The sequence below is a fragment of the Passer domesticus genome, chromosome 36 (assembly GCF_036417665.1).
Source record: "Passer domesticus isolate bPasDom1 chromosome 36, bPasDom1.hap1, whole genome shotgun sequence".
NCBI lineage: Eukaryota > Metazoa > Chordata > Aves > Passeriformes > Passeridae > Passer > Passer domesticus.
The window spans coordinates 606,721-630,455 of NC_087509.1; the positions used below are offsets into that span (position 1 = coordinate 606,721).

A 23,735-nucleotide genomic window follows, 5' to 3' on the forward strand; every position below is an offset into this window, starting at 1 on the left:
GGATCCCAGGTATTGAGTGCCAGCAGGGCCAGGACCAACAGAATTGGGAGGTCCAAATGTCACGGTTTGGGGCCAAGAATCAGGATTTTTGTCACTGTTTGGGCTTTTACCCCTCATCCCCATCTCCCCTTTTTCCCCGCAGGGCTCCGGGCGGCCGTGACCCTGCTGGAGTCCGGAGGGGACCTCCAGCCCCCCGGGGGGTCCCTGCACCTCCTCTGCCGAGGGTCCGGGTTCGATTTTGGGAATTATGGGATGTACTGGGTTCGACAGAGACCCGGGCAGGGGCTGAAATTCGTCGCAAGTATCAACAGCAATGCTGGTTACACCGGCTACGCGCCCTCGGTGCAGGGCCGGGTCAGGATCTCCAGGGACAACGGGCAGAGCTCGGTGACACTGACCATGAACAACCTCAAGGACGAGGATTCCGGATCCTATTTCTGTGCCAAGGATGCTGGTGCTGGTAATTGGGCTGCTGCTTTTCACATTGTTCATTCATCAGATGTGGGTTTTTTCCCCGATCCAATACCTGCGTCTCCACTTCTCTGCATGTCCCAGACACTTCCCCACAAACTTCCACCCTGTTGTTGTCTCCTTGTCCCAGCCTTGCACTGTTTTGGCCCCAAATCTCATCTCCTGGCCCCAAATCTCATCTCCTGCCCCCAAATCTCATCTCCTGGCCCCAAATCTCATCTCCGGGCCCCAAATCTCCACCAGAGCTTTCCTGTATCTTAGAGGTGCCTCAAACCATTCAATTAGTCTTGCTCCACCCATTAATGAATTGGACAAGTCCTCCTGAGCTTTCCATCTCCTCATCCCCATCTCCCCTTTTCCCCGCAGGGCTCCGGGCGGCCGTGACCCTGCTGGAGTCCGGGGGGGACCTCCAGCCCCCCGGGGGGTCCCTGCGCCTCCTCTGCCGAGGGTCTGGGTTCAGTTTCGGAAAATTTGCGATGTTCTGGATGCGCCAGAGGCCCAGGCAGGGGCTGGAGTTCGTTGCTTGGATCAGGAACGATGGGGATTACATCAAGTACTCATCCTCAGTCAACGGCCGGTTCACAATCTCCAGGGACAACGGGCAGAGCTCGGTGACGCTGACCATGAACAACCTCAAGGATGAGGATTCCGGATCCTATTTCTGCGCCAAGGGATATTGCACTGATTGTGCCAGTGCTGGTGATGTTGGCCATTCTGTTGGTTGGGCTCGATTTGGCCACATCTCCATCACTGGCACTCCCCTTCTGCCCAAACCCTTGACCCTGTTCCTGTGCCCGTGTCCCAGCCCTGAACTGGTTCTGCCCCAAATCTCCGCTGGTGGGTCCAAGTCTCAGCCAAGTTCCCCAAAATTGCTGACGATGGGCCAGATCTCAGGCCAGCAGGAAAATCTGATTTTTCTCTGAGTGGTTTGTCCCAAATCTCTCGCAGTCAGTTGTCACAGCGAGTTCTGTGCCTGCGGCCGGGCACGTGAGCTGCTGGCGCCTTCCCAGTGCCACACCCGCGGGACCAGAGCCGTGCTGGAAAACCAAACGGCTCCAGAGGCGTTCCCAGCAGCCCCGTCCCGCCGGGGATGGGGACAGAGAGCCCGGCCGGGGATAAATCCCTCTGGGGCAGCCCCAGATCTGCACCCCTGGCACCAAACCCTGGCTGCTGCGGGCACCCAGTCCTGAGGGTTTGCCCCAAAAATTGGCACCAGCAGTGAAGAGGTGGGGCTGAGAGCTGAGAATGTGGGGGAAAATGGGGGAGATTTGGGGCAGAACCAGTTCAGAGCTGGGACAGGGGACAGGAGTGGGGTCAAGGGCTGGGGTTTGGGGGAAGGGTCTGGGCACGGGGACAGGGGGGACACAGGGACCGGGACGGGGATGGGATCAAAATGTTCAACCACAGCAGCACTATCATAACCACCAGCATAAGAGTTTTTGGTGCAGAAATAGGATCCGGAATCCTCGTCCTTGAGGTTGTTCATGGTCAGCGTCACCGAGCTCTGCCCGTTGTCCCTGGAGATCGTGAACCGGCCCTTGACCGACGGCGCGTACCAGGTACCGCCACCATTGTTATTGATCCCTGCGATGTATTCCAGCGCCTGCCCGGGTCTCTGGCGCACCCATAACATGGCAAAACTCCCGAAATCAAAGCCGGAGCCTCGGCAGAGGAGGCGCAGGGACCCCCCGGGGGGCTGGAGGTCCCCCCCGGACTCCAGCAGGGTCACGGCCGCCCGGAGCCCTGCGGGGAAAAGGGGAGATGGGGATGAGGGGATGGAAATCTCAAGCAGAGGTGTCTAATTAACAAATGAGTGGATTTGGGCTAATTGCAGGGTTTAAGGCCTTTTTTGATACTGGAAAGTTCTGTTGGAGATTTGGGGCCAGGCGAAGGGAGTTTGGTACAAACCAGAGAAGGTTTGGGGATGGGGGAGCGGCCGTGGCCGTGCTGGGTAATTCAGGGCAGTGACACAAAGCTTTTTCTGCAGCCGACATTCTGCTGAGCCACTCAGGACCTGGACACGCCTCCGTGAAACGCAGATGTTAAAGATGACACAAACCCAGAACTTTTTATTTTCCTGCCCCGGCCTGCCCGGGCCCCTGCAGCTGCCAGGAAGGAAGTGGGGGGAGGCTGCAGAGCCCCAAAATCTCGGTGTCTTCTCCTCCCTCCCCTCTGGCACCTCACTGCTCCCTCCCCGGGCGCCGTGCCTTGGTGCTGCTCCTCGGTTTTGGGGTGAAATCCTCTCGTGAGCTCTGCAGGAATCACCCATTTTTCCCAAAACACGTGAACAGCCTCCAGGACGAGGATTCCGGATCCTATTTCTGTGCCAAATGTTCCAGCACTGCTTGTGGATCGACTTTCATCACTCTTTATGCTGCCGATGTGGGTGCACTTTGCCCCCAGAGACTCTGTCCACAAACATCCCAAAATTCCCACATTCTACACTCAAATCATTACCCTTGGCATCAAATCTTGACCGTTTTCCCCCAAACTCCACCATCATTTTCTCCACTCTCACATTTCTCTGCAGTTTTGATCATTTGACCCAAATCTCAAAGGTTCATCCCCAAAACTCTGCCTTTGGTGCCCCAGATCTCAGCGGGGTTCACTTGTGACCATTGGGCCCAAACTCAGCTGGTTCTGCCCCAAATCTCAGCTGTTGGCTCCAAACCTCAGCTGTTGGCTCCATGTCTCAACCAAGGGCCCCAAACCTTGGTGCAAATGGTCGAGATTTGGGAATAATGGGGCTGATTTGGGTCTGTAGGGGTCACCAATGGGGTCAAGCGTCAGAGGGAATAACCGGGGATTTGGGAACAGGTGGGGACACATTGATGTGGCCAGACAGGGAGGTGGGTGGGAAACACCTGGGAGGGCCAGCAGGAGCAGGTGAATGAGGATGAATGGGAGGTCCAAGGGTCAGGATTTGGTGCCAAGAGTCAAGATTTGTGGTCAGTGGTGGAGCTTTTGCTGACCCCATCTCCCCTTTTTCCCGCAGGGCTCCGGGCGGCCGTGACCCGGCTGGAGTCCGGGGGGGACCTCCAGCCCCCCGGGGGGTCCCTGCGCCTCCTCTGCCGAGGGTCCGGCTTCAGTTTTGGGAATTATGAAATGGATTGGGTTCGCCAGAGACCTGGACAGGGGCTGGAGTGGCTCGCAGGGATCTACAGCAATGGTGCTTACATCTACTACGCGCCGTCGGTCAAGGGCCGTTTCACGATCTCCAGGGACAACGGGCAGAGCTCGGTGACGCTGACCATGAACAACCTCAAGGACGAGGATTCCGGATCCTATTTCTGTGCCAAGGGTGATCGTGGTGCTTGGGCTGAAAGTGCTGGATTTGTTGACGTGACTCATGGTGTCCCCACCTCCATCTCCGAGTCCCCCCTGTCCCCAGAGCCCAGACCCTTCCCCCAGACCCCAGCCCCAGACCCAGCTCTTGACCATTGATCCCAGCCTGGCACTGCCTTGGCCCCAGTTCTCACCCGCTGACCCCAAACCACAACTCCTGACCCCAAATCTCCACTTTCTTCCCCAAAACTTAGGACTGAAAGTGGAGATTTTAGGACGAGGATCAAGATTTGGGTCAACTTTGTGGCCAGGAGCTGAGAATTTGGGGCAGGACCTGTCCAGGGCTGGGACACAGGGACAAGGATGGGGTCAAGGGTTGGGGTCTGTGGGAAGGGTCTGGGCTTTGGGGACAGGGGGGACTCGGAGATTGGGGATGGAGCCAGCACCGCCACGTTCACTACGACCAGGATCAGCAGTGTAAGCCCCAGCAGATTTGGCACAGAAATAGGATCCGGAATCCTCGTCCTTGAGGTTGTTCATGGTCAGCGTCACCGAGCTCTGCCCGTTGTCCCTGGAGATCGTGAACCGGCCCTGCACCGACGGCCCGTACTCGATGAAACCACCATTGCTGTGGATCCTTGCGATAAATTCCAGCCCCTGCCCGGGTCTCTGGCGCATCCAGCCCATCCCAAAACTGCCAAAACTGAACCCGGAGCCTCGGCAGAGGAGGCGCAGGGACCCCCCGGGGGGCTGGAGGTCCCCCCCGGACTCCAGCAGGGTCACGGCCACCCGGAGCCCTGCGGGGAAAAGGGGAGATGGGGATGGGAACGGCTCAAACATTGACCCAAAATCCTGACTCTTGGCCCCAAATTGAGACCCTTGTATTTCTTCATCCGCTTCCTCCTGCTCCCGCTGGTTCTGCCAGGTGGGTCCTGACTTTCTCTGGATCTGACCACACCCAGCACCAGCCACACCCTGATATGGTTCATCGTCTCATCTCCCCTTTTCCCCGCAGGGCTCCGGGCGGCCGTGACCCTGCTGGAGTCCGGGGGGGACCTCCAGCCCCCCGGGGGGTCCCTGCGCCTCCTCTGCCGATGCTCTGGGTTCACTTTCGGCAGTTTTGGAATGAACTGGGTTCGACAAAGACCCGGGCAGGGGCTGGAATTCATTGGAGGAATCAACAGTAATGGGAGCACCTGGTACGCGCCGTCGGTGCAGGGCCGGTTCACGATCTCCAGGGACAACGGGCAGAGCTCGGTGACGCTGACCATGAACAACCTCAAGGACGAGGATTCCGGATCCTATTTCTGCGCCAAACATTCTGGTGCTGGTTGTTGTTGGGCTGGCTATGGTGACGGTGCCGGTGGTGGATCCACCCCCATCTCAGTGTCCCCCCTGTCCCCAAAGGCAGACCCTTCTCCCAGCCCTCAGCTCTCGGCTCTTTGTTGCAAGTCTCACCCATTTGTACCAATCGTGAGGACTGACCCAAAATCCTTCGGATTCAGTCCCAAAACTGAACCATTGGCCCCAAACCTTCATCCATGGCCCCCAGTTCTGACCTCCACCCAATCAGGGCCGGGGGAGCTGGGGGCAGATTTGGGTGAAATGGGGAAAATGGGGGGAAAGTTGAGAATTGGGGCAAAGATGGTGGAGAGTGGGGGAGATGTTCAAGGGGATCAAGGGCTGGGTTTGGGGAAAGGATTTGGGGATCTGGGGACATTTGGGGACCCAGGGGTGGGGATTTTGAGCCACCGCCACCATCGTCACTATCACCAAGCGTAATGCCACTGTAACCACCACGGAAACTTCTGGCGCAGAAATAGGATCCGGAATCCTCGTCCTTGAGGTTGTTCATGGTCAGCGTCACCGAGCTCTGCCCGTTGTCCCTGCAGATCCTGACCCAGCCCCGCACCGAGGGTGCGCACGCGGAGCTCCAGCCTTCCGTCCGGACACTCCCGACCCACTCCAGCCCCTGCCCGGGTCTCTGGCGGATCCAGAACATGTCGTGATCGGCCAAAGTGAACCCGGAGGCGCGGCACAGCAAGGTCAGGGACCCCCCGGGGGGCTGGAGGTCCCCCCCGGACTCCAGCAGGGTCACGGCCGCCCGGAGCCCTGCGGCACAAAGGGGAGATGGGGAGAAGGGGATGGAAAGGTGAGACGGATGTGTCCCATTCATTAATGTGTGGATTGAGGGTAATTTAATGGTTTGGGGCATCTTTAGGGTGCAGGAAAACTCTGGTGGAGATGTGGGATAAAATCAGGGGAGTTTGGGGAAAACCAGAGAAGGTTTGGGGATGGGAGAGCGGCCGTGACCCTGCTGGAGATTTGAGGCCAGGAGGTGAGATTTGGGGCCAGGAGAGGAGATTTGGGGCCAGGAGATGAGATTTGGGGCCAGCAGATGAGATTTGGGGCCAGGAGAGGAGATTTGGGGCCAGGAGATGAGATTTGGGGCCAGGAGATGAGATGTGGGGCCAGGAGAGGAGATTTGGGGCCAGGAGATGAGATTTGGGGCCAGGAGATGAGATGTGGGGCCAGGAGAGGAGATCTGGGGCCAGGAGATGAGATTTGGGGTGAGGAGAGGAGATTTGGGGCCAGGAGATGAGATTTGGGGCCAGGAAAGGAGATTTGGGGCCAGGAGAGGGGATTTGGGGCCAGGAGATGAGATTTGGGGCCAAGAGATGAGATTTGGGGCCAGGAGATGAGATTTGGGGCCAGGAGATGAGATTTGGGGTTAAAACAGTGCAAGGCTGAGACAAGGAGACAACAACGGGGTCAAAGATTGTTTGGAAGTGTCTGGGGCATGCAGAGAAGTGGAGACGCAGGGATTGGATCGGGGAAAAAACCCAAAACCTGATGAATGAACAATGTGAAAAGCAGCAGCCCAACCGCCAGCACCAGCACCAGCATCCTTGGCACAGAAATAGGATCCGGAATCCTCGTCCTTGAGGTTGTTCATGGTCAGCGTCACCGAGCTCTGCCCGTTGTCCCTGGAGATCGTGAACCGGCCCTGCACCGATGGCGCGTACTCGGTGTAGCCACCAGTGTCACTGATCCGTGCTACAGATTCCAGCCCCTGCCCGGGTCTCTGACGAATCCAGAACATCCAAAATTTCCCAAAATCGAACCCGGACCCTCGGCAGAGGAGGCGCAGGGACCCCCCGGGGGGCTGGAGGTCCCCCCCAGACTCCAGCAGGGTCACGGCCGCCCGGAGCCCTGCGGCACAAAGGGGAGATGAGACGATGAACCATATCAGGGTGTGGCTGGTGCTGGGTGTGGTCAGATCCAGAGAGAGTCGGGACCCACCTGGCAGAACCAGCGGGAGCAGGAGGAAGAGGATGAAGAAATACAAGGGTCACAATCTGGGGCCAGGAGTCAGGATTTGGGTCCATGTTTGAGCTGTTCCCATCCCCATCTCCCCTTTGTCCCGCAGGGCTCCGGGCAGCCGTGACCCTGCTGGAGTGCGGGGGGGACCTCCAGCCCCCCGGGGGGTCCCTGCACCTCCTCTGCCGAGGGTCTGGGTTTGATTTCGGGGGTTTTGCCATGCAGTGGGTGCGACAGAGACCCGGGCAGGGGCTGGAATACGTCGCAGGGATCAACAGTGGTGGCAGCACTTACTACGCGCCATCGGTGCAGGGCCGGTTCACGATCTCCAGGGACAACGGGCAGAGCTCGGTGACGCTGACCATGAACAACCTCAAGGACGAGGATTCCGGATCCTATTTCTGTGCCAAACGTGCTTATGCTGATGGTTATGGTGGTGCTGCTGTGGTTGAACATTTTGATCCCTTCCATGTCCCCACCTGTCCCCGTGCCCCAGACGCTTCCCCCAAACCCCAGCCCTTCACCCCATTCCTGTCCCCTGTCCCAGCTCTGAACTGGTTCTGCCCCAAATCTCCCCCATTTTCCCCCAAATTCTCAACTCTCAGCCCCTCCTCTTCACCGCTGGTGCCAATTTTTGGGGCAAGCCCTCAGGCCTGGGTGCCCGCAGCAGCCAGGGTTTGGTGCCAGGGGTGCAGATCTGGGGCTGCCCCAGAGGGATTTTCAGGCCGATGGTCACAAGGGAAGGGAGCGGAAATCTGGGGTGAAAGGCTGGGATTTGGGGGACAGTTCTGGGGAAACGGCCCAAGGGTGAGGGGAAGGCTGAGATTGGGGAGAAATGGTCAAAACTGGGGGGAAAAATTGAGAATTGGGCAGCAAGGGTGGAGTTTTTGGGAAAATGGCCAAGGTTGGAGGAAAAGGGCTGCGAAATGGGTGACGAATGGCTGGGATTGGAGACATTTGTTGACCACCATGGGGATGGGGCCAGAAGTGTCGCCAAAAGCAGCAGCAGCAGCAGAAGCATAACCACTACCAAAACATTTGGCACAGAAATAGGATCCGGAATCCTCGTCCTTGAGGTTGTTCATGGTCAGCGTCACCGAGCTCTGCCCGTTGTCCCTGGAGATCGTGAACCGGCCCTTGAACGATGGCGCGTACCAGGTGGTGCCACCATTGTAGTAGATCCACGCGATGAATTCCAGCCCCTGCCCGGGTCTCTGACGAACCCAGCCGATGTCGTAGCTTCCAAAATTGAACCCGGACCCTCGGCAGAGGAGGCGCAGGGACCCCCCAGGGGGCTGGAGGTCCCCCCCGGACTCCAGCAGGGTCACGGCCGCCCGGAGCCCTGCGGGGAAAAGGGGAGATGGGGATGAGGGGATGGAAAACTCAGGCAGAAGTGTCCAAATAATAAATGAGTGGATGTGGCCTAATTGCAGGGTTTAAAACGTTTTGTGATACTGGAAAACTCTGGTGGAGATCTGGGACAAAATCGGGGGAGTTTGGGGAAAACCAGAGAAGGTTTGGGAATGGGAGAGTGGCCGTGACCCTGCTGGAGTCCGGGGGGGACCTCCAGCCCCCCGGGGGGTCCCTGCGCCTCCTCTGCCGAGGGTCTGGGTTCAATTTGGGCAGTTTTGGGATGGGCTGGATGCGCCAGAGACCCGGGCAGGGGCTGGAGTTCATTGCACAGATCAACACTGGTGGCACCACCCACTACGCGCCGTCGGTCAAGGGCCGGGTCAGGATCTCCAGGGACAACGGGCAGAGCTCGGTGACGCTGACCATGAACAACCTCAAGGACGAGGATTCCGGATCCTATTTCTGCACCAAAGATTCTTTTGCTGCTTGGAATGCCGCCCATGATATTGGTTTAAGTCCCTGTGGTTATGTTGGCGTTTGGGGTTTCAGTCCCATCCGTGTCCCCGGCTGTCCCCAGACCCTTCTCCCAACCCTCACTGCCCCAGCCCTGACCCTTTGTCCCAAACCTCCCCCGTTTGCAGCAACTTTGCCCACTGGCCCCAAGTCGAGGGGAGATGGGGATGAGGAACGGGGTTGGTTGAAGCCTCGCAGTGAGTGTGGCCAGATCCAGAGAAATTGGGTAGACCCACGTGGGAGGTTGGCAGGGCGAGCAGGACAACAAGAAAATGTCACAATTTGGGGTCAAGTGTCAAGATTTTGGTCAGTGGTGGAGCTTTTGGCGACCCCATCTCCCCTTTTTCCCGCAGGGCTCCGGGCGGCCGTGACCCTGCTGGAGTCCGGGGGGGACCTCCAGCCCCCCGGGGGTCCCTGCGCCTCCTCTGCCGAGGGTCCGGGTTCAATTTCGGGAGCTCCTACATGAGCTGGATCCGCCAGAGACCCGGGCAGGCACTGGAGTGGATCGCAGGGATCTACCCTGATGGCAGCACCAGATACGCGCCGTCGGTGCAGGGCCGGTTCACGATCTCCAGGGACAACGGGCAGAGCTCGGTGACGCTGACCATGAACAACCTCAAGGACGAGGATTCCGGATCCTATTTCTGTGCCAAATATGCTGGTGCTGGTGGTTGGGCTGCTGCTTTTCGCATTGTTAATTCATCAGGTTTTGGGTTTTTTCCCCAATCCAATCCCTGCGTCTCCACTTCTCTGCATGTTCCAGGCACTTACCTCCAAACTTTGACCCCGCTGTTGTCTCTTTGTCCCAGCCTTGCACTGTTTTGACCCCAAATCTCATCTCTTGGCCCCAAATCTCATCTCCTGGCCCCAAATCTCATCTCTTGGCCCCAAATCTCATCTCTTGGCCCCAAATCTCATCTCCTCACCCCAAATCTCATCTCTGGCCCCAAATCTCCTCTCCTGGCCCCAAATCTCATCTCCTGGCCCCAAATCTCCTCTCCTGGCCCCAGATCTCCTCTCCTGGCCCCAAATCCCATCTCCTGGCCCCAAATCTCCTCTCCTGGCCCCAAATCTCATCTCTGGCCCCAAATCTCATCTCCTCACCCCAAATCTCCTCTCCTGGCCCCCAATCCCATCTCCTGACCCCAAATCTCCTCTCCTGGCCCCAAATCTCATCTCCTGCCCCCAAATCTCATCTCCTGGCCCCAAATCTCATCTCTTGGCCCCAAATCTCATCTCCTGGCCCCAAATCTCCTCTCTTGGCCCCAAATCTCACCTCCTGGCCCCAAATCCTGGCCCCAAATCTCATCTCCTGGCACTGGGGGCCAAGGCTGGGGTGTTGGGGGTGGGTTGGACTCGATGAGCTTGGAGGTCTCATCCAACCCTGTGAATTCTGGGAATTTTGTGAATTCAGTGAATTCTGTGAATTTTGTGGATTCTGCGATTTCTGTGAATTTTGTGGATTCTGTGAATTCAGCAAATTCTGTAAATTCTGTGCATTCCGTGAATTTAGAGACGTGGAATTGGAGACTGAGACAAAACCTGGAGGATTGGTTCAAGGGCGGAGCTTTGAAGGGAGGACCTGGGGAAGGGGGACAGGAGGGGTCCCAGCCATGGGGGCGGGGAACAAATATCATAAGCATTGGGATAACCAGCACCAGAACACTTCCCGCAGAAATAGGATCCGGAATCCTCGTCCTGGAGGTTGTTCATGGTCAGCGTCACCGAGCTCTGCCCGTTGTCCCTGGAGATCCTGACCCGGCCCTTGACGGATGAGGCGTACACGGTGACACCACCGGTGCTGTCGATGGCTGCGAGGTATTCCAGCCCCTGCCCGGGTCTCTGGCGCATCCAGCCCATCCCGAAACTGCCGAAATTGAACCCAGACCCTCGGCAGAGGAGGCGCAGGGACCCCCCGGGGGGCTGGAGGTCCCCCCCGGACTCCAGCAGGGTCACGGCCGCTCCCCCATCCCCAAACCCTCACTGGTTTTGGACCAAACTCCCTTCATTTGGCCCCAAAACTCCAACAGAGCTTTCCAGTATCAAAAAAGGCCTTAAACCCTGCAATTACTCCCAGTCCACTCATTAATTAATTGGACAACTCTGCCTGTCCTTTCCATCCCCTCATCCCCATCTCCCCTTTGTCCCGCAGGGCTCCGGGCGGCCGTGACCCTGCTGGAGTCCGGGGGGGACCTCCAGCCCCCCGGGGGGTCCCTGCGCCTCCTCTGCCGAGGGTCTGGGTTTGATTTCGGGAGATTTGGCATGCAATGGGTGCGCCAGAGACCCGGGCAGGGGCTGGAGTGGATCCCTCTTGTCACCAGCAGTGGTGGCACCACCCAGTACACGCCACCGTTCAAGGGCCAGGTCACGATCTCCAGGGACAACGGGCAGAGCTCGGTGACGCTGACCATGAACAACCTCAAGGACGAGGATTCCGGATCCTATTTCTGTGCCAAATGCGGTGCTGCTGGTTGGGGTCCTGCTGCTTGACCCCATTCCAGTCACTCTGTCCCCCCCTGTCCCCGTGCCCCAGACCCTTCCCTGCAGCCCCTGACCCCACTCCTGACCCTCTGTCCCACCCTGGCTCTGCTCTGGCCCCAAATCTCAGCTCCTGGCCCCAAATCAGGGCCGCTTTCACCCTCAGCTCAGCCTTGGCCCTCAAATCCCAACTACTGCCCCCAGACTTGGCCACTTCTGCCCCAAATCTGCCCGGCTGGCACCGAGTCACAGCCACCAACCCAAACCTGGCCCAGTGGCCTCACATCGGCACTTTTGACCTAAAATTTGAATTCTTGACTCCACACCTGAAACCTTGACCTGAATCTTGACCAATTCAATGTAATTTGGGGAAGGAGGGCAGTGGGTGAGGCCCAGAGGTGACATTTGGGGCAGAGCCAGTGCAGGGCTGGGACAAAAGGTCAGGAGTGGGGTCAGGGGCTGGGGTTTGGGGACAGGTGGTGACACAGCGATGGGAGAGGGGACAATACCATAGGCAGCATTAGCACCAGCACCAGCACGAACACCCTTGGCACAGAAATAGGATCCGGAATCCTCGTCCTTGAGGTTGTTCATGGTCAGCGTCACCGAGCTCTGCCCGTTGTCCCTGGAGATCGTGAACCGGCCCTGCACCGACGGAGCATAGGCGGTGCTGCCGCCCGTTTTCCTGATCCCCGCGATGAGTGACCCTGCTGGAGTCCGGGGGGGACCTCCAGCCCCCCGGGGGGTCCCTGCGCCTCCTCTGCCGAGGCTCTGGGTTCAATTTTGGGAGTTACGCCATGCTCTGGATCCGCCAGAGACCCGGGCAGGGGCTGGAACTCATCGCGGGGATCAGGAAAACGGGCGGCAGCACCGCCTATGCGCCATCGGTGCAGGGCCGGTTCACGATCTCCAGGGACAACGGGCAGAGCTCGGTGACGCTGACCATGAACAACCTCAAGGACGAGGATTCCGGATCCTATTTCTGCACCAAATCTGCTGATGCTGGTACTGGTTGGGAGGCTGTTGCCTATGATTTTGACCCCATTCCAGTTACCGTGTCCTCACCTCTCCCCATGTCCCCAGACACTGCCGCCAAACCCCAGCCCTTGTCCCCGTTCCTGTCCCCGTGTCCCAGTCCCGAACTGGTTCCACCCCAAATCTCCACTGTTGGCTCCAAGTCTCCACCCAGCCCACCAAACCTTGGTGCAAATGGTGGAGATTTGGTAATAATGGGGCTGATTTGGGTCTGTAGGGGTCACCAGTGGGGTCAAGGGTTAGAGGGAATAATCGGGGATTTGGGAACAGGTGGGGACACATTGATGGGGACAAGGCCAAAAAAAGAACCAGCATGAGCTTCCCAACCACCACCAGCATAAGCGTTTTTGGCGCAGAAATAGGATCCGGAATCCTCGTCCTTGAGGTTGTTCATGGTCAGCGTCACCGAGCTCTGCCCGTTGTCCCTGGAGATCGTGAACCGACCCTTGAACGACGGCGCGTATCTGGTGTCGCCACTGCTCTCGATCCCCGCGACGTATTCCAGAGCCTGCCCGGGACTCTGACGGATCCACAACATGGTGGAACCCCCAAAATTGAAGCCGGACCCTCGGCAGAGGAGGCGCAGGGACCCCCCGGGGGGCTGGAGGTCCCCCCCGGACTCCAGCAGGGTCACGGCCGCCCGGAGCCCTGCGGGGAAAAGGGGAGATGGGGATGAGGGGATGGATCGTGGCGTGGGCTGGAGTGGGAGTGGTGCTGTGGAGGTGGGTGGATCCCAGGTATTGAGTGCCAGCAGGGCCAGGACCAACAGAATTGGGAGGTCCAAATGTCACGGTTTGGGGCCAAGAATCAGGATTTTTGTCACTGTTTGGGCTTTTACCCCTCATCCCCATCTCCCCTTTTCCCCGCAGGGCTCCGGGCGGCCGTGACCCTGCTGGAGTCCGGAGGGGACCTCCAGCCCCCCGGGGGGTCCCTGCACCTCCTCTGCCGAGGGTCCGGGTTCGATTTTGGGAATTATGGGATGTACTGGGTTCGACAGAGACCCGGGCAGGGGCTGAAATTCGTCGCAAGTATCAACAGCAATGCTGGTTACACCGGCTACGCGCCCTCGGTGCAGGGCCGGTTCACGATCTCCAGGGACAACGGGCAGAGCTCGGTGACACTGACCATGAACAACCTCAAGGACGAGGATTCCGGATCCTATTTCTGTGCCAAGGATGCTGGTGCTGGTAATTGGGCTGCTGCTTTTCACATTGTTCATTCATCAGATGTGGGTTTTTTCCCCGATCCAATACCTGCGTCTCCACTTCTCTGCATGTCCCAGACACTTCCCCACAAACTTCCACCCTGTTGTTGTCTCCTTGTCCCAGCCTTGCACTGTTTTGGCCCCAAATCTCATCTCCTGGCCCCAAATCTCATCTCCTGCCCCCAAATCTCATCTCCTGGCCCCAAATCTCATCTCCGGGCCCCAAATCTCCACCAGAGCTTTCCTGTATCTTAGAGGTGCCTCAAACCATTCAATTAGTCTTGCTCCACCCATTAATGAATTGGACAAGTCCTCCTGAGCTTTCCATCTCCTCATCCCCATCTCCCCTTTTCCCCGCAGGGCTCCGGGCGGCCGTGACCCTGCTGGAGTCCGGGGGGGACCTCCAGCCCCCCGGGGGGTCCCTGCGCCTCCTCTGCCGAGGGTCTGGGTTCAGTTTCGGAAAATTTGCGATGTTCTGGATGCGCCAGAGGCCCAGGCAGGGGCTGGAGTTCGTTGCTTGGATCAGGAACGATGGGGATTACATCAAGTACTCATCCTCAGTCAGGGGCCGGGTCAGGATCTCCAGGGACAATGGGCAGAGCTCGGTGACGCTGACCATGAACAACCTCAAGGACGAGGATTCCGGATCCTATTTCTGCGCCAAGGGATATTGCACTGATTGTGCCAGTGCTGGTGATGTTGGCCATTCTGTTGGTTGGGCTCGATTTGGCCACATCTCCATCACTGGCACTCCCCTTCTGCCCAAACCCTTGACCCTGTTCCTGTGCCCGTGTCCCAGCCCTGAACTGGTTCTGCCCCAAATCTCCGCTGGTGGGTCCAAGTCTCAGCCAAGTTCCCCAAAATTGCTGACGATGGGCCAGATCTCAGGCCAGCAGGAAAATCTGATTTTTCTCTGAGTGGTTTGTCCCAAATCTCTCGCAGTCAGTTGTCACAGCGAGTTCTGTGCCTGCGGCTGGGCACGTGAGCTGCTGGCGCCTTCCCAGTGCCACACCCGCGGGACCAGAGCCGTGCTGGAAAACCAAACAGCTCCAGAGGCGTTCCCAGCAGCCCCGTCCCGCCGGGGATGGGGACAGAGAGCCCGGCCGGGGATAAATCCCTCTGGGGCAGCCCCAGATCTGCACCCCTGGCACCAAACCCTGGCTGCTGCGGGCACCCAGTCCTGAGGGTTTGCCACAAAAATTGGCACCAGCGGTGAAGAGGAGGGGCTGAGAGTTGAGAATTTGGGGGAAACTGGGGGAGATTTGGGGCAGAACCAGTTCAGAGCTGGGACAGGGGACAGGAATGGGGTCAGGGGCTGGGGTTTGGGGGAAGGGTCTGGGGCACGGGGACAGGTGGGGACATGGAAGGGATCACAATGTTCAACCACAGCAGCACCACCATAACCATCAGCATAAGCACGTTTGGCACAGAAATAGGATCCGGAATCCTCGTCCTTGAGGTTGTTCATGGTCAGCGTCACCGAGCTCTGCCCGTTGTCCCTGGAGATCCTGACCCGGCCCTGCACCGACGGCGCATAGTAGGTTCTGCCACTGTTTCTGCTGATCGCTGCGACGTACTCCAGCCCCTGCCCGGGCCTCTGGCGCATCCAGCCCATCCCAAATTGGCCAAAATCAAACCCGGAGCCTCGGCAGAGGAGGCGCAGGGACCCCCCGGGGGGCTGGAGGTCCCCCCCGCACTCCAGCAGGGTCACGGCCGCCCGGAGCCCTGCAGGGAAAAGGGGAGATGGGGATCGAACAGTTCAAACAGTGACCCTAAATCCCAACTCTTGGCCCCAAATTGTGCCAGTTTGTTTTCATTTTTTTACTCCTGCTGGCCCTCTCAGATGGGATCAGTCCCTTTTTCCATCTGGACACAATCACTTCGGGCCCACAGCCAATCTGGTGCCTCATCCCCATCTCCCCTTTTTCCCCGCAGGGCTCCGGGCGGCCGTGACCCTGCTGGAGTCCGGGGGGGACCTCCAGCTCCCCGGGGGGTCCCTGCGCCTCCTCTGCCGAGGGTCCGGGTTGTTTTGGGAATTTTGACATGTTATGGATCCGCCAGAGACCCGGACAGGCGCTGGAATACATCGCAGGGATCAGCAGCGGTGGTGGCAGCACCTGGTACGCGCCGTCGGTGCAGGGCCGGTTCACGATCTCCAGGGACAACGGGCAGAGCTCGGCGACGCTGACCATGAACAACCTCAAGGACGAGGATTCCGGATCCTATTTCTGCGCCAAAAATGCTTATGCTAGTTGGGGTGCTGCTGGTGCTGGTCTTGTTGACGATGGTGGTGGTGTCCCCATCCCACTTGTTGGGTCCCCCCCGTCCCCATAGCCCAGACCCTTCCTCCAGACCCCAACCCCAGACCCAGCTCTTGACCATTGATCCCAGCCTGGCACTGCCTTGGCCCCAGTTCTCACCCGCTGACCCCAAACCACAACTCCTGACCCCAAAGCTCCACTTTCTTCCCCAAAACCTTGCTCTGAAGGTTGGGATTTGAGGCCATGGGTCTAGATTTGGGGAAAAACGTTGAGGATTTGTGTCAGCAGCACTGGCTGGGAGCCCAAAGTGAAGATTTGGGGCAGAATCGGGCGAATTTTGGTGCCAAACCAGTTGGGTTTGGGGTCAGCGCTCAGCATTGGTGGAAATGGGGGAGACGTGAGACAAAGAGTCAAGGGGTGAGGTTTGGGGGAAGGGTCTGGGGTTTGGGGACCGGAGAGGACACTGAGATGGGGCCAGGGATCCACCCCTGGCGTCGTCACCATGAGCATCAGCAGCAGCACAACAACCAGCAGCACTTTTGGCGCAGAAATAGACGGCGGAATCCTCGTCCTTGAGGTTGTTCATGGTGAGCGTCACCGAGCTCTGCCCGTTGTCCCTGGAGATCGTGACCCGCCCCCTGAACGACGGCGCGTAGTTGGTGACTCCACCAGTGCTGTTGATCCCTGTGATGTATTCCAGCACCTGTCCGGGCCTCTGTCGGATCCATAACATGTCAAAACTGCCAAAACTGAACCCGGACCCTCGGCAGAGGAGGCGCAGGGACCCCCCGGGGGGCTGGAGGTCCCCCCCGGACTCCAGCAGGGTCACGGCCGCCCGGAGCCCTGCGGGGAAATCGGAGATGGGGATGGGAACAGCTCAAACACTGACACAAATCTTGAATTTTGGCCCCAAATTGTGACGTTTTCTTGTCATCCTGCTCGCCCTGCCGACCTCCCACGTGGGTCCACCCCATTTCTCCGGATCTGGCCACACTCACTCCTAGGCCTCAACCGACCCCGTTCCCCATCCCCATCTCCCCTTTTTCCCGCAGGGCTCCGGGCGGCCGTGACCCTGCTGGAGTCCGGGGGGGACCTCCAGCCCCCCGGGGGGTCCCTGCGCCTTCTCTGCCGAGGCTCCGGCTTTGATTTTGGACAATTTGTGATGGGCTGGCACAGGCAGAGACCCGGGCAGGCGCTGGAATACGTCGCAAGTATCAATAATGGTGGCAGCACCTACTACGTGCCGTCGGTGCAGGGCCGGTTCACGATCTCCAGGGACAACGGGCAGAGCTCGGTGACGCTGACCATGAACAGCCTCAAGGACGAGGATTCCGGATCCTATTTCTGCGTGAAATCTCCTAATACTGGTAGCGCTGCTGCTGATGCTCAGATTGACCTTGCCGGGGTTGGCACCAGCCCTGCCTGAGCCCCCCCTGCCCCACACCCCAGACCCTTCCCTCAAACCTCAAATCTTGAGCTCATTCTTGACCAATGGAACCAGATCTGCCCCATTTCCACCAACACCAACCACGGAGCCAACATCCCCAACAGGTTCTGCCCAAAACCCAAATGGTTTGGTACCAGAACTTGCCCTGGGTTTCCCCAAATCTTTATTTTGCCTTCCCAGCATCAGCCGCTGACACAAATTCCCCACCTTGACCCAAATCTGGTCCTGGGCCTCAAATCCCGACCTTCAGAGCAAGGTTTTGGGGAAGGAAGTGGAGATTTGGGGTCAGGAGTTGTGGTTTGGGGTCAGCAGGTGAGAACTGGGGCCAAGGCAGTGCCAGGCTGGGATCAATGGTCAAGAGCTGGGTCTGGGGTTGGGGTCTGGGGACGGGGGGGACTCGGAGATGGGAGTAGGGACACCACCACTGTCGTCAACAAGACCAGCACCAGCAGCACCCCAACTAGCATAAGCAGATTTGGCGCAGAAATAGGATCCGGAATCCTCGTCCTTGAGGTTGTTCATGGTCAGCGTCACCGAGCTCTGCCCGTTGTCCCTGGAGATCGTGAACCGGCCCTTGAACGACGGCGCGTAGTTGGTGTAAGCACCATTGTTGTTGATACTTGCGACAGATTCCAGCGCCTGCCCGGGTCTCTGGCGCATCCAGCCCATCCCGAAACTGCCGAAATTGAACCCGGAGCCTCGGCAGAGGAGGCGCAGGGACCCCCCGGGGGGCTGGAGGTCCCCCCCGGACTCCAGCAGGGTCACGGCCGCCCGGAGCCCTGCGGGACAAAGGGGAGATGGGGATGAGGGGATGGATCGGGGCGTGGGCTGGAGTGGGCGTGGTGCTGTGGAGGTGGGTGGATCCCAGGTATTGAGTGCCAGCAGCGCCAGGAGAATTGGGAGGTCCAAAGGTCACAGTTTGGGGCCAAGAGTCAGGATTTTTGTCACTGTTTGGGCTTTTGCCTTCCTCATGTCTTCTTATTTTTCCCGCAGGGCTCCGGGCGGCCGTGACCCTGCTGGAGTGCGGGGGGGACCTCCAGCCCCCCGGGGGGTCCCTGCGCCTCCTCTGCCAAACCTCTGGCTTCAATTTTGGCAGTTTTGGGATGGTGTGGATCCGCCAGAGACCCGGGCAGGGGCTGGAGTGGGTGGCAGGGATCAACAGTGACGCTTCCAGCACCGGCTACGCGCCGTCGGTCAATGGGCGGTTCGTGATCTCCAGGGTCAAGGAGCAGAGCTCGGTGACGCTGACCATGAAGAACCTCAGGGACGAGGATTCCGGATCCTATTTCTGCACAAAAACTGCTGGTGCTGGTTGGGGTGGTGCTGATTGACCCCATTCCTGTCACTCTGTCCCCCCCTCTCCCCGTGCCCCAGACCCTTCCCCCCAGCCCCTGACCCCACTCCTGACCCTCTGTCCCACCCTGGCTCTGCTCTGGCCCCAAATCTCAGCTCCTGGCCCCAAATCAGGGCGGCTTTCACCCTCAGCTCAGCCTTGGCCCTCAAATCCCAACCACTGCCCCCAGACTTGGCCACTTCTGCCCCAAATCTGCCCGGCTGGCACCGAGTCACAGCCACCGACCCAAACCTGGCCCAGTGGCCTCACATCAGCACTTTTGACCTAAAATTTGAATTCTTGAACCCTGAGCTCAACCTTGGGGTCAATTCTTGACCAATTCAATGTAATTTGGGGAAGGAGGGCAGTGGGAGTGGCCCAGAGGTGACGTTTGGGGCAGAGCCAGTGCAGGGCTGGGACAAAGGGTCAGGAGTGGGGTCAGGGGCTGGGGTTTGGGGACAGGTGGGGACACAGCGATGGGGCCAACACCCGTCACAACCAACGTCACCACCATACCCAGCACTAGCACCACCATAACTGTCGTAATGTTTTCCGCAGAAATAGGATCCGGAATCCTCGTCCTTGAGGTTGTTCATGGTCAGTGTCACCGAGCTCTGCCCGTTGTCCCTGGAGATCGTGAACCGGCCCTGCACCGATGGCGCATAGCTGATGTCGCCACCATTTTTGTTGATCGCTGCGACGTATTCCAGCGCCTGCCCGGGTCTCTGGAGATACCAGCCCATCCCAAAACTCCCAAAATTGAAGCCGGACCCTCGGCAGAGGAGGCGCAGGGACCCCCCGGGGGGCTGGAGGTCCCCCCCGGACTCCAGCAGGGTCACGGCCGCCCGGAGCCCTGCGGGAAAAGGGGAGATGGGGATGAGGGGATGGAAACCTCAAGCAGAAGTGTCTAATTAACAAATGAGTGGATTTGGGCTAATTGCAGGGTTTAAGGCCTTTTTTGATACTGGAAAGTTCTGTTGGAGATTTGGGGCCAGGCGAAGGGAGTTTGGTACAAACCAGAGAAGGTTTGGGGATGGGGGAGCGGCCGTGACCGTGCTGGGCAATTCAGGGCAGTGACACAAAGCTTTTTCTGCAGCTGGCATTCTGCTGAGCCACTCAGGACCTGGACACGCCTCCGTGAAACGCAGATGTTAAAGATGACACAAACCCAGAACTTTTTATTTTCCTGCCCCGGCCTGCCCGGGCCCCTGCAGCTGCCAGGAAGGAAGTGGGGGGAGGCTGCAGAGCCCCAAAATCTCGGCGTCTTCTCCTCCCTCCCCTCTGGCACCTCACTGCTCCCTCCCCGGGTGCCGTGCCTTGGTGCTGCTCCTCGGTTTTGGGGTGAAATCCTCTTGTGAGCTCTGCAGAAATCACCCATTTTTCCCAAAACACGTGAACAGCCTCAAGGACGAGGATTCCGGATCCTATTTCTGTGCCAAATGTTGCAGCTCTGGTTGTGGATCGACTTTCATCACTCTTTATGCTGCCGATATGGGTGCACTTGGCCCTGAGACACGCTGTCCACAAACATCCCAAAATTCCCACATTCTCCCCCCAAATCATTAGTCTTGGCATCAAATCTTGATCGTTTTCCCCCCAAACTCCGCCATCATTGTCTCCAGTCTCACATTTCTCTGGAGTTTTGATCATTTGACCCAAATCTCAAAGGTTCATCCCCCAAACTCTGCCTTTGGTGCCCCAGATCTCAGCGGGGTTCACTTGTGACCATTGGCACCAAACTCAGCTGGTTCTGCCCCAAATCTCAGCTGCTGGCTCCAAACCTCAGCTGTTGGCTCCACGTCACAACCAAGGTCCCCAAACCTTGGTGCAAATGGTCGAGATTTGGGGACAATGAGACAGATTTGGGTCCGTGGGGTAAAAAATGGAGTCAAGAGGTGGAGGGAAGGGGCCTGGGCATGGGGACAGGTGGGGACGCAGTAACGGGGATGGGGTCAAACAGCATTGCCCCAACCAGCACCAGCAGTTTTGGCGCAGAAATAGGATCCGGAATCCTCGTCTTTGAGGTTGTTCATGGTCAGCGTCACCGAGCTCTGCCCGTTGTCCCTGGAGATCCTGAACCAGCCCTTGACTGAATCCACGTAGCCGATGTTTCCACCGTCGTTCCTGATCCATGCGACGTATTCCAGCGCCTGCCCGGGTCTCTGGCGAACCCAGTCCATGGCAAAACCCCCAAAATTGAACCCGGACCCTCGGCAGAGGAGGCGCAGGGACCCCCCGGGGGGCTGGAGGTCCCCCCCGGACTCCAGCAGGGTCACGGCCGCCCGGAGCCCTGCGGGAAAAGGGGAGATGGGGAGGAGGGGTTGGAAAGCTCAAGTGCAGGCGTCCAATTCATCAATGAGTGGAGTGAGGGGAATTGAATGGTTTGGGGCACCTTAGGATACAGGAAAGCTCTGGTGCAGATTTGGGACGAAATCCGGGGAGTTTGTGACAAAACAGAGAAGGTTTTGGAATAGGGGAGCGGCCGTGACCCTGCTGGAGTCCGGGGGGGACCTCCAGCCCCCCGGGGGGTCCCTGCGCCTCCTCTGCCGAGGGTCTGGCTTTGATTTCGGCAGTTTTGGGATGGGCTGGTATCGCCAGAGAACCGGGCAGGTGCTGGAATACGTCGCAAGTATCACCAACAATGGTGGTTGGACCGGGTACGCGCCATCGGTGCAGGGCCGGGTCAGGATCTCCAGGGACAACGGGCAGAGCTCGGTGACGCTGACCATGAACAACCTCAAGGACGAGGATTCCGGATCCTATTTCTGCGTGAAATCTCCTAATACCGGTGGTGCTTATAGTGCTGCTTATATTGACAACTCCTCTGGTGTCTCCAGCCCCATCTCTGAGTCCCTATTGTCTCCAATGCCCAGACCCTTCCCCCCAACCCCAATCCTTGACTCCATTACTGACCCTGTGTCCCAGCCTTGGACAGGTCCTGCCCCAAATTCTCAGCTCCTGGCCACAAAGTTGACCCAAAATCTCCACTTTCAGTCCTAAGTTTTGGGGAAGAAAGTGGAGATTTGGGGTCAGGAGTTGTGGTTTGGGGTCAGCGGGTGAGAACTGGGGCCAAGGCAGTGCCAGGCTGGGATCAATGGTCAAGAGCTGGGTCTGGGGCTGGGGTCTGGGGGAAGGGTCTGGGCTCTGGGGACAGGGGGGACTCGGAGATTGGGGAAGGACCATCCCTGGCATCGTCACCATAACCAGCAGCAACATTCCAAACATCATAAGCGTTTCTGGCGCAGAAATAGGATCCGGAATCCTCGTCCTTGAGGTTGTTCATGGTCAGCGTCACCGAGCTCTGCCCGTTGTCCCTGGAGATCGTGAACCGGCCCTGCACCGATGGCGCGTAGATGGTGACACCATTGTTGTTGATACTTGCGACATATTCCGGCCCCTGCCCGGGTCTCTGGCGGATCCAATGCAAGACAACATTCCCGAAATCGAAGCCAGACCCTCGGCAGAGGAGGCGCAGGGACCCCCCCGGGGGGCTGGAGGTCCCCCCCGGACTCCAGCAGGGTCACGGCCGCTCTCCCATCCCCAAACCTTCTCTGGTTTTTCCCAAAGTCCCCTGATTTTGTCCCACATCTCCACCAGAGTTTTCCTGCACCCTAAAGGTGCCCCAAACCGTTAAATTACCCTCAATCCAGACATTAATGAATGGGACGCCTCCACCTGAGCTTTCCATCCCCTCATCCCCATCTCCCCTTTTCCCCGCAGGGCTCCGGGCGGCCGTGACCCTGCTGGAGTCCGGGGGGGACCTCCAGCCCCCCGGGGGGTCCCTGCGCCTCCTCTGCCGAGCGTCTGGCTTCAATTTCGGACAATTTGCGATGGGCTGGTACCGGCAGAGACCCGGGCAGGCGCTGGAGTATATCGCAGACATCAGTAGCAGTGGCAGCACCGCCTATGCGCCATCGTTCAAGGGCCGGTTCACGATCTCCAGGGACAACGGGCAGAGCTCGGTGACGCTGACCATGAACAACCTCAAGGACGAGGATTCCGGATCCTATTTCTGCGCTAAATCTCCTTATACTGGTGGTGCTGGTGCTGGTTATGGTGATGACCCTGGTGGTTTCTCCACATCCACCCCCTGTCCCCAGAGCCCAGACCCTTCCCCCAGACCCCAGCCCCAGACCCAGCTCTTGACCATTGATCCCAGCCTGGCACTGCCTTGGCCCCAGTTCTCACCCGCTGACCCCAAACCACAACTCCTGACCCCAAATCTCCACTTTCTTCCCCAAAACCTTGCTCTGAAGGTTGGGATTTGAGGCCATGGGTCTAGATTTCGGAAAAAACGTTGAGGATCTGTGTCAGCAGCACTGGCTGGGAGCCCAAAGTGGAGATTTGGGGCAGAATTGGGCGAGTTTTGGTGCCAAACCAGTTGGGTTTGGGGTCAGCGCTCAGCATTGGTGGAAATGGGGGAGACTTGACACAAAGGGTCAAGGGCTGAGGTTTGGGGGAATGATCCAGGCTATGGGGAGAGGTGGGGAAACTGAGATGGGGCCAGGGATGCACCACTGGCACCTTCAACATAAGCAGCAGCACCCCAAGTACCAGCATAAGCACCCTTGGCACAGAAATAGGATCCGGAATCCTCGTCCTTGAGGTTGTTCATGGTCAGCGTCACCGAGCTCTGCCCGTTGTCCCTGGAGATCCTGAACCGGCCCTGCACCGAGGGCGCGTACCAGGTGCTGCCACCAGTGTTACTGATGTACGCGATCCACTCCAGCCCCTGCCCGGGTCTCTGGCGCACCCATTCCATGGCAAAACCCCCAAAATCGAACCCAGAGCCTCGGCAGAGGAGGCGCAGGGACCCCCCGGGGGGCTGGAGGTCCCCCCCGGACTCCAGCAGGGTCACGGCCGCCCGGAGCCCTGCGGCACAAAGGGGAGATGGGAACGGCAAAAGCTCAAACACTGACCACAAATCCTCAATCCTGGCCTGAAATGGTGACACTTGGAGTTCATCATCCTCCTCCACCTGCTCCTGCTGACCCTCCCGGGTGGATCCCACACACCTGCCACGCCCAGATCCAT

The 23,735-nt window shown here is 58.7% G+C and overlaps 4 gene segments (V, D, J or C); 2 read left to right on the forward strand and 2 right to left on the reverse strand.

The window, feature by feature from the left end:
* Positions 1-1,419: 1,419 nt before the first annotated feature.
* On the reverse strand, positions 1,420-3,360 carry LOC135288869 (Ig heavy chain V region 914-like; the record flags this gene model as incomplete). The annotated part of the segment is given in 3 exon segments: positions 1,420-1,508; positions 1,885-2,214; positions 3,336-3,360. Coding segments are annotated over 3 exon segments (444 nt in total), but the record flags the coding sequence as incomplete, so codon positions are not given.
* A 14,819-nt stretch (positions 3,361-18,179) lies between these two features.
* Positions 18,180-18,699, forward strand: LOC135288871 (Ig heavy chain V region C3-like). The segment is given in 2 exon segments: positions 18,180-18,201; positions 18,362-18,699. Coding segments are annotated over 2 exon segments (360 nt in total).
* A 3,283-nt stretch (positions 18,700-21,982) lies between these two features.
* On the forward strand, positions 21,983-22,896 carry LOC135288872 (Ig heavy chain V region 914-like). The segment is given in 3 exon segments: positions 21,983-22,046; positions 22,422-22,757; positions 22,883-22,896. Coding segments are annotated over 3 exon segments (414 nt in total).
* A 276-nt stretch (positions 22,897-23,172) lies between these two features.
* On the reverse strand, positions 23,173-23,735 carry LOC135288873 (immunoglobulin heavy variable 3-23-like). The segment is given in 2 exon segments: positions 23,173-23,573; positions 23,717-23,735. Coding segments are annotated over 2 exon segments (420 nt in total).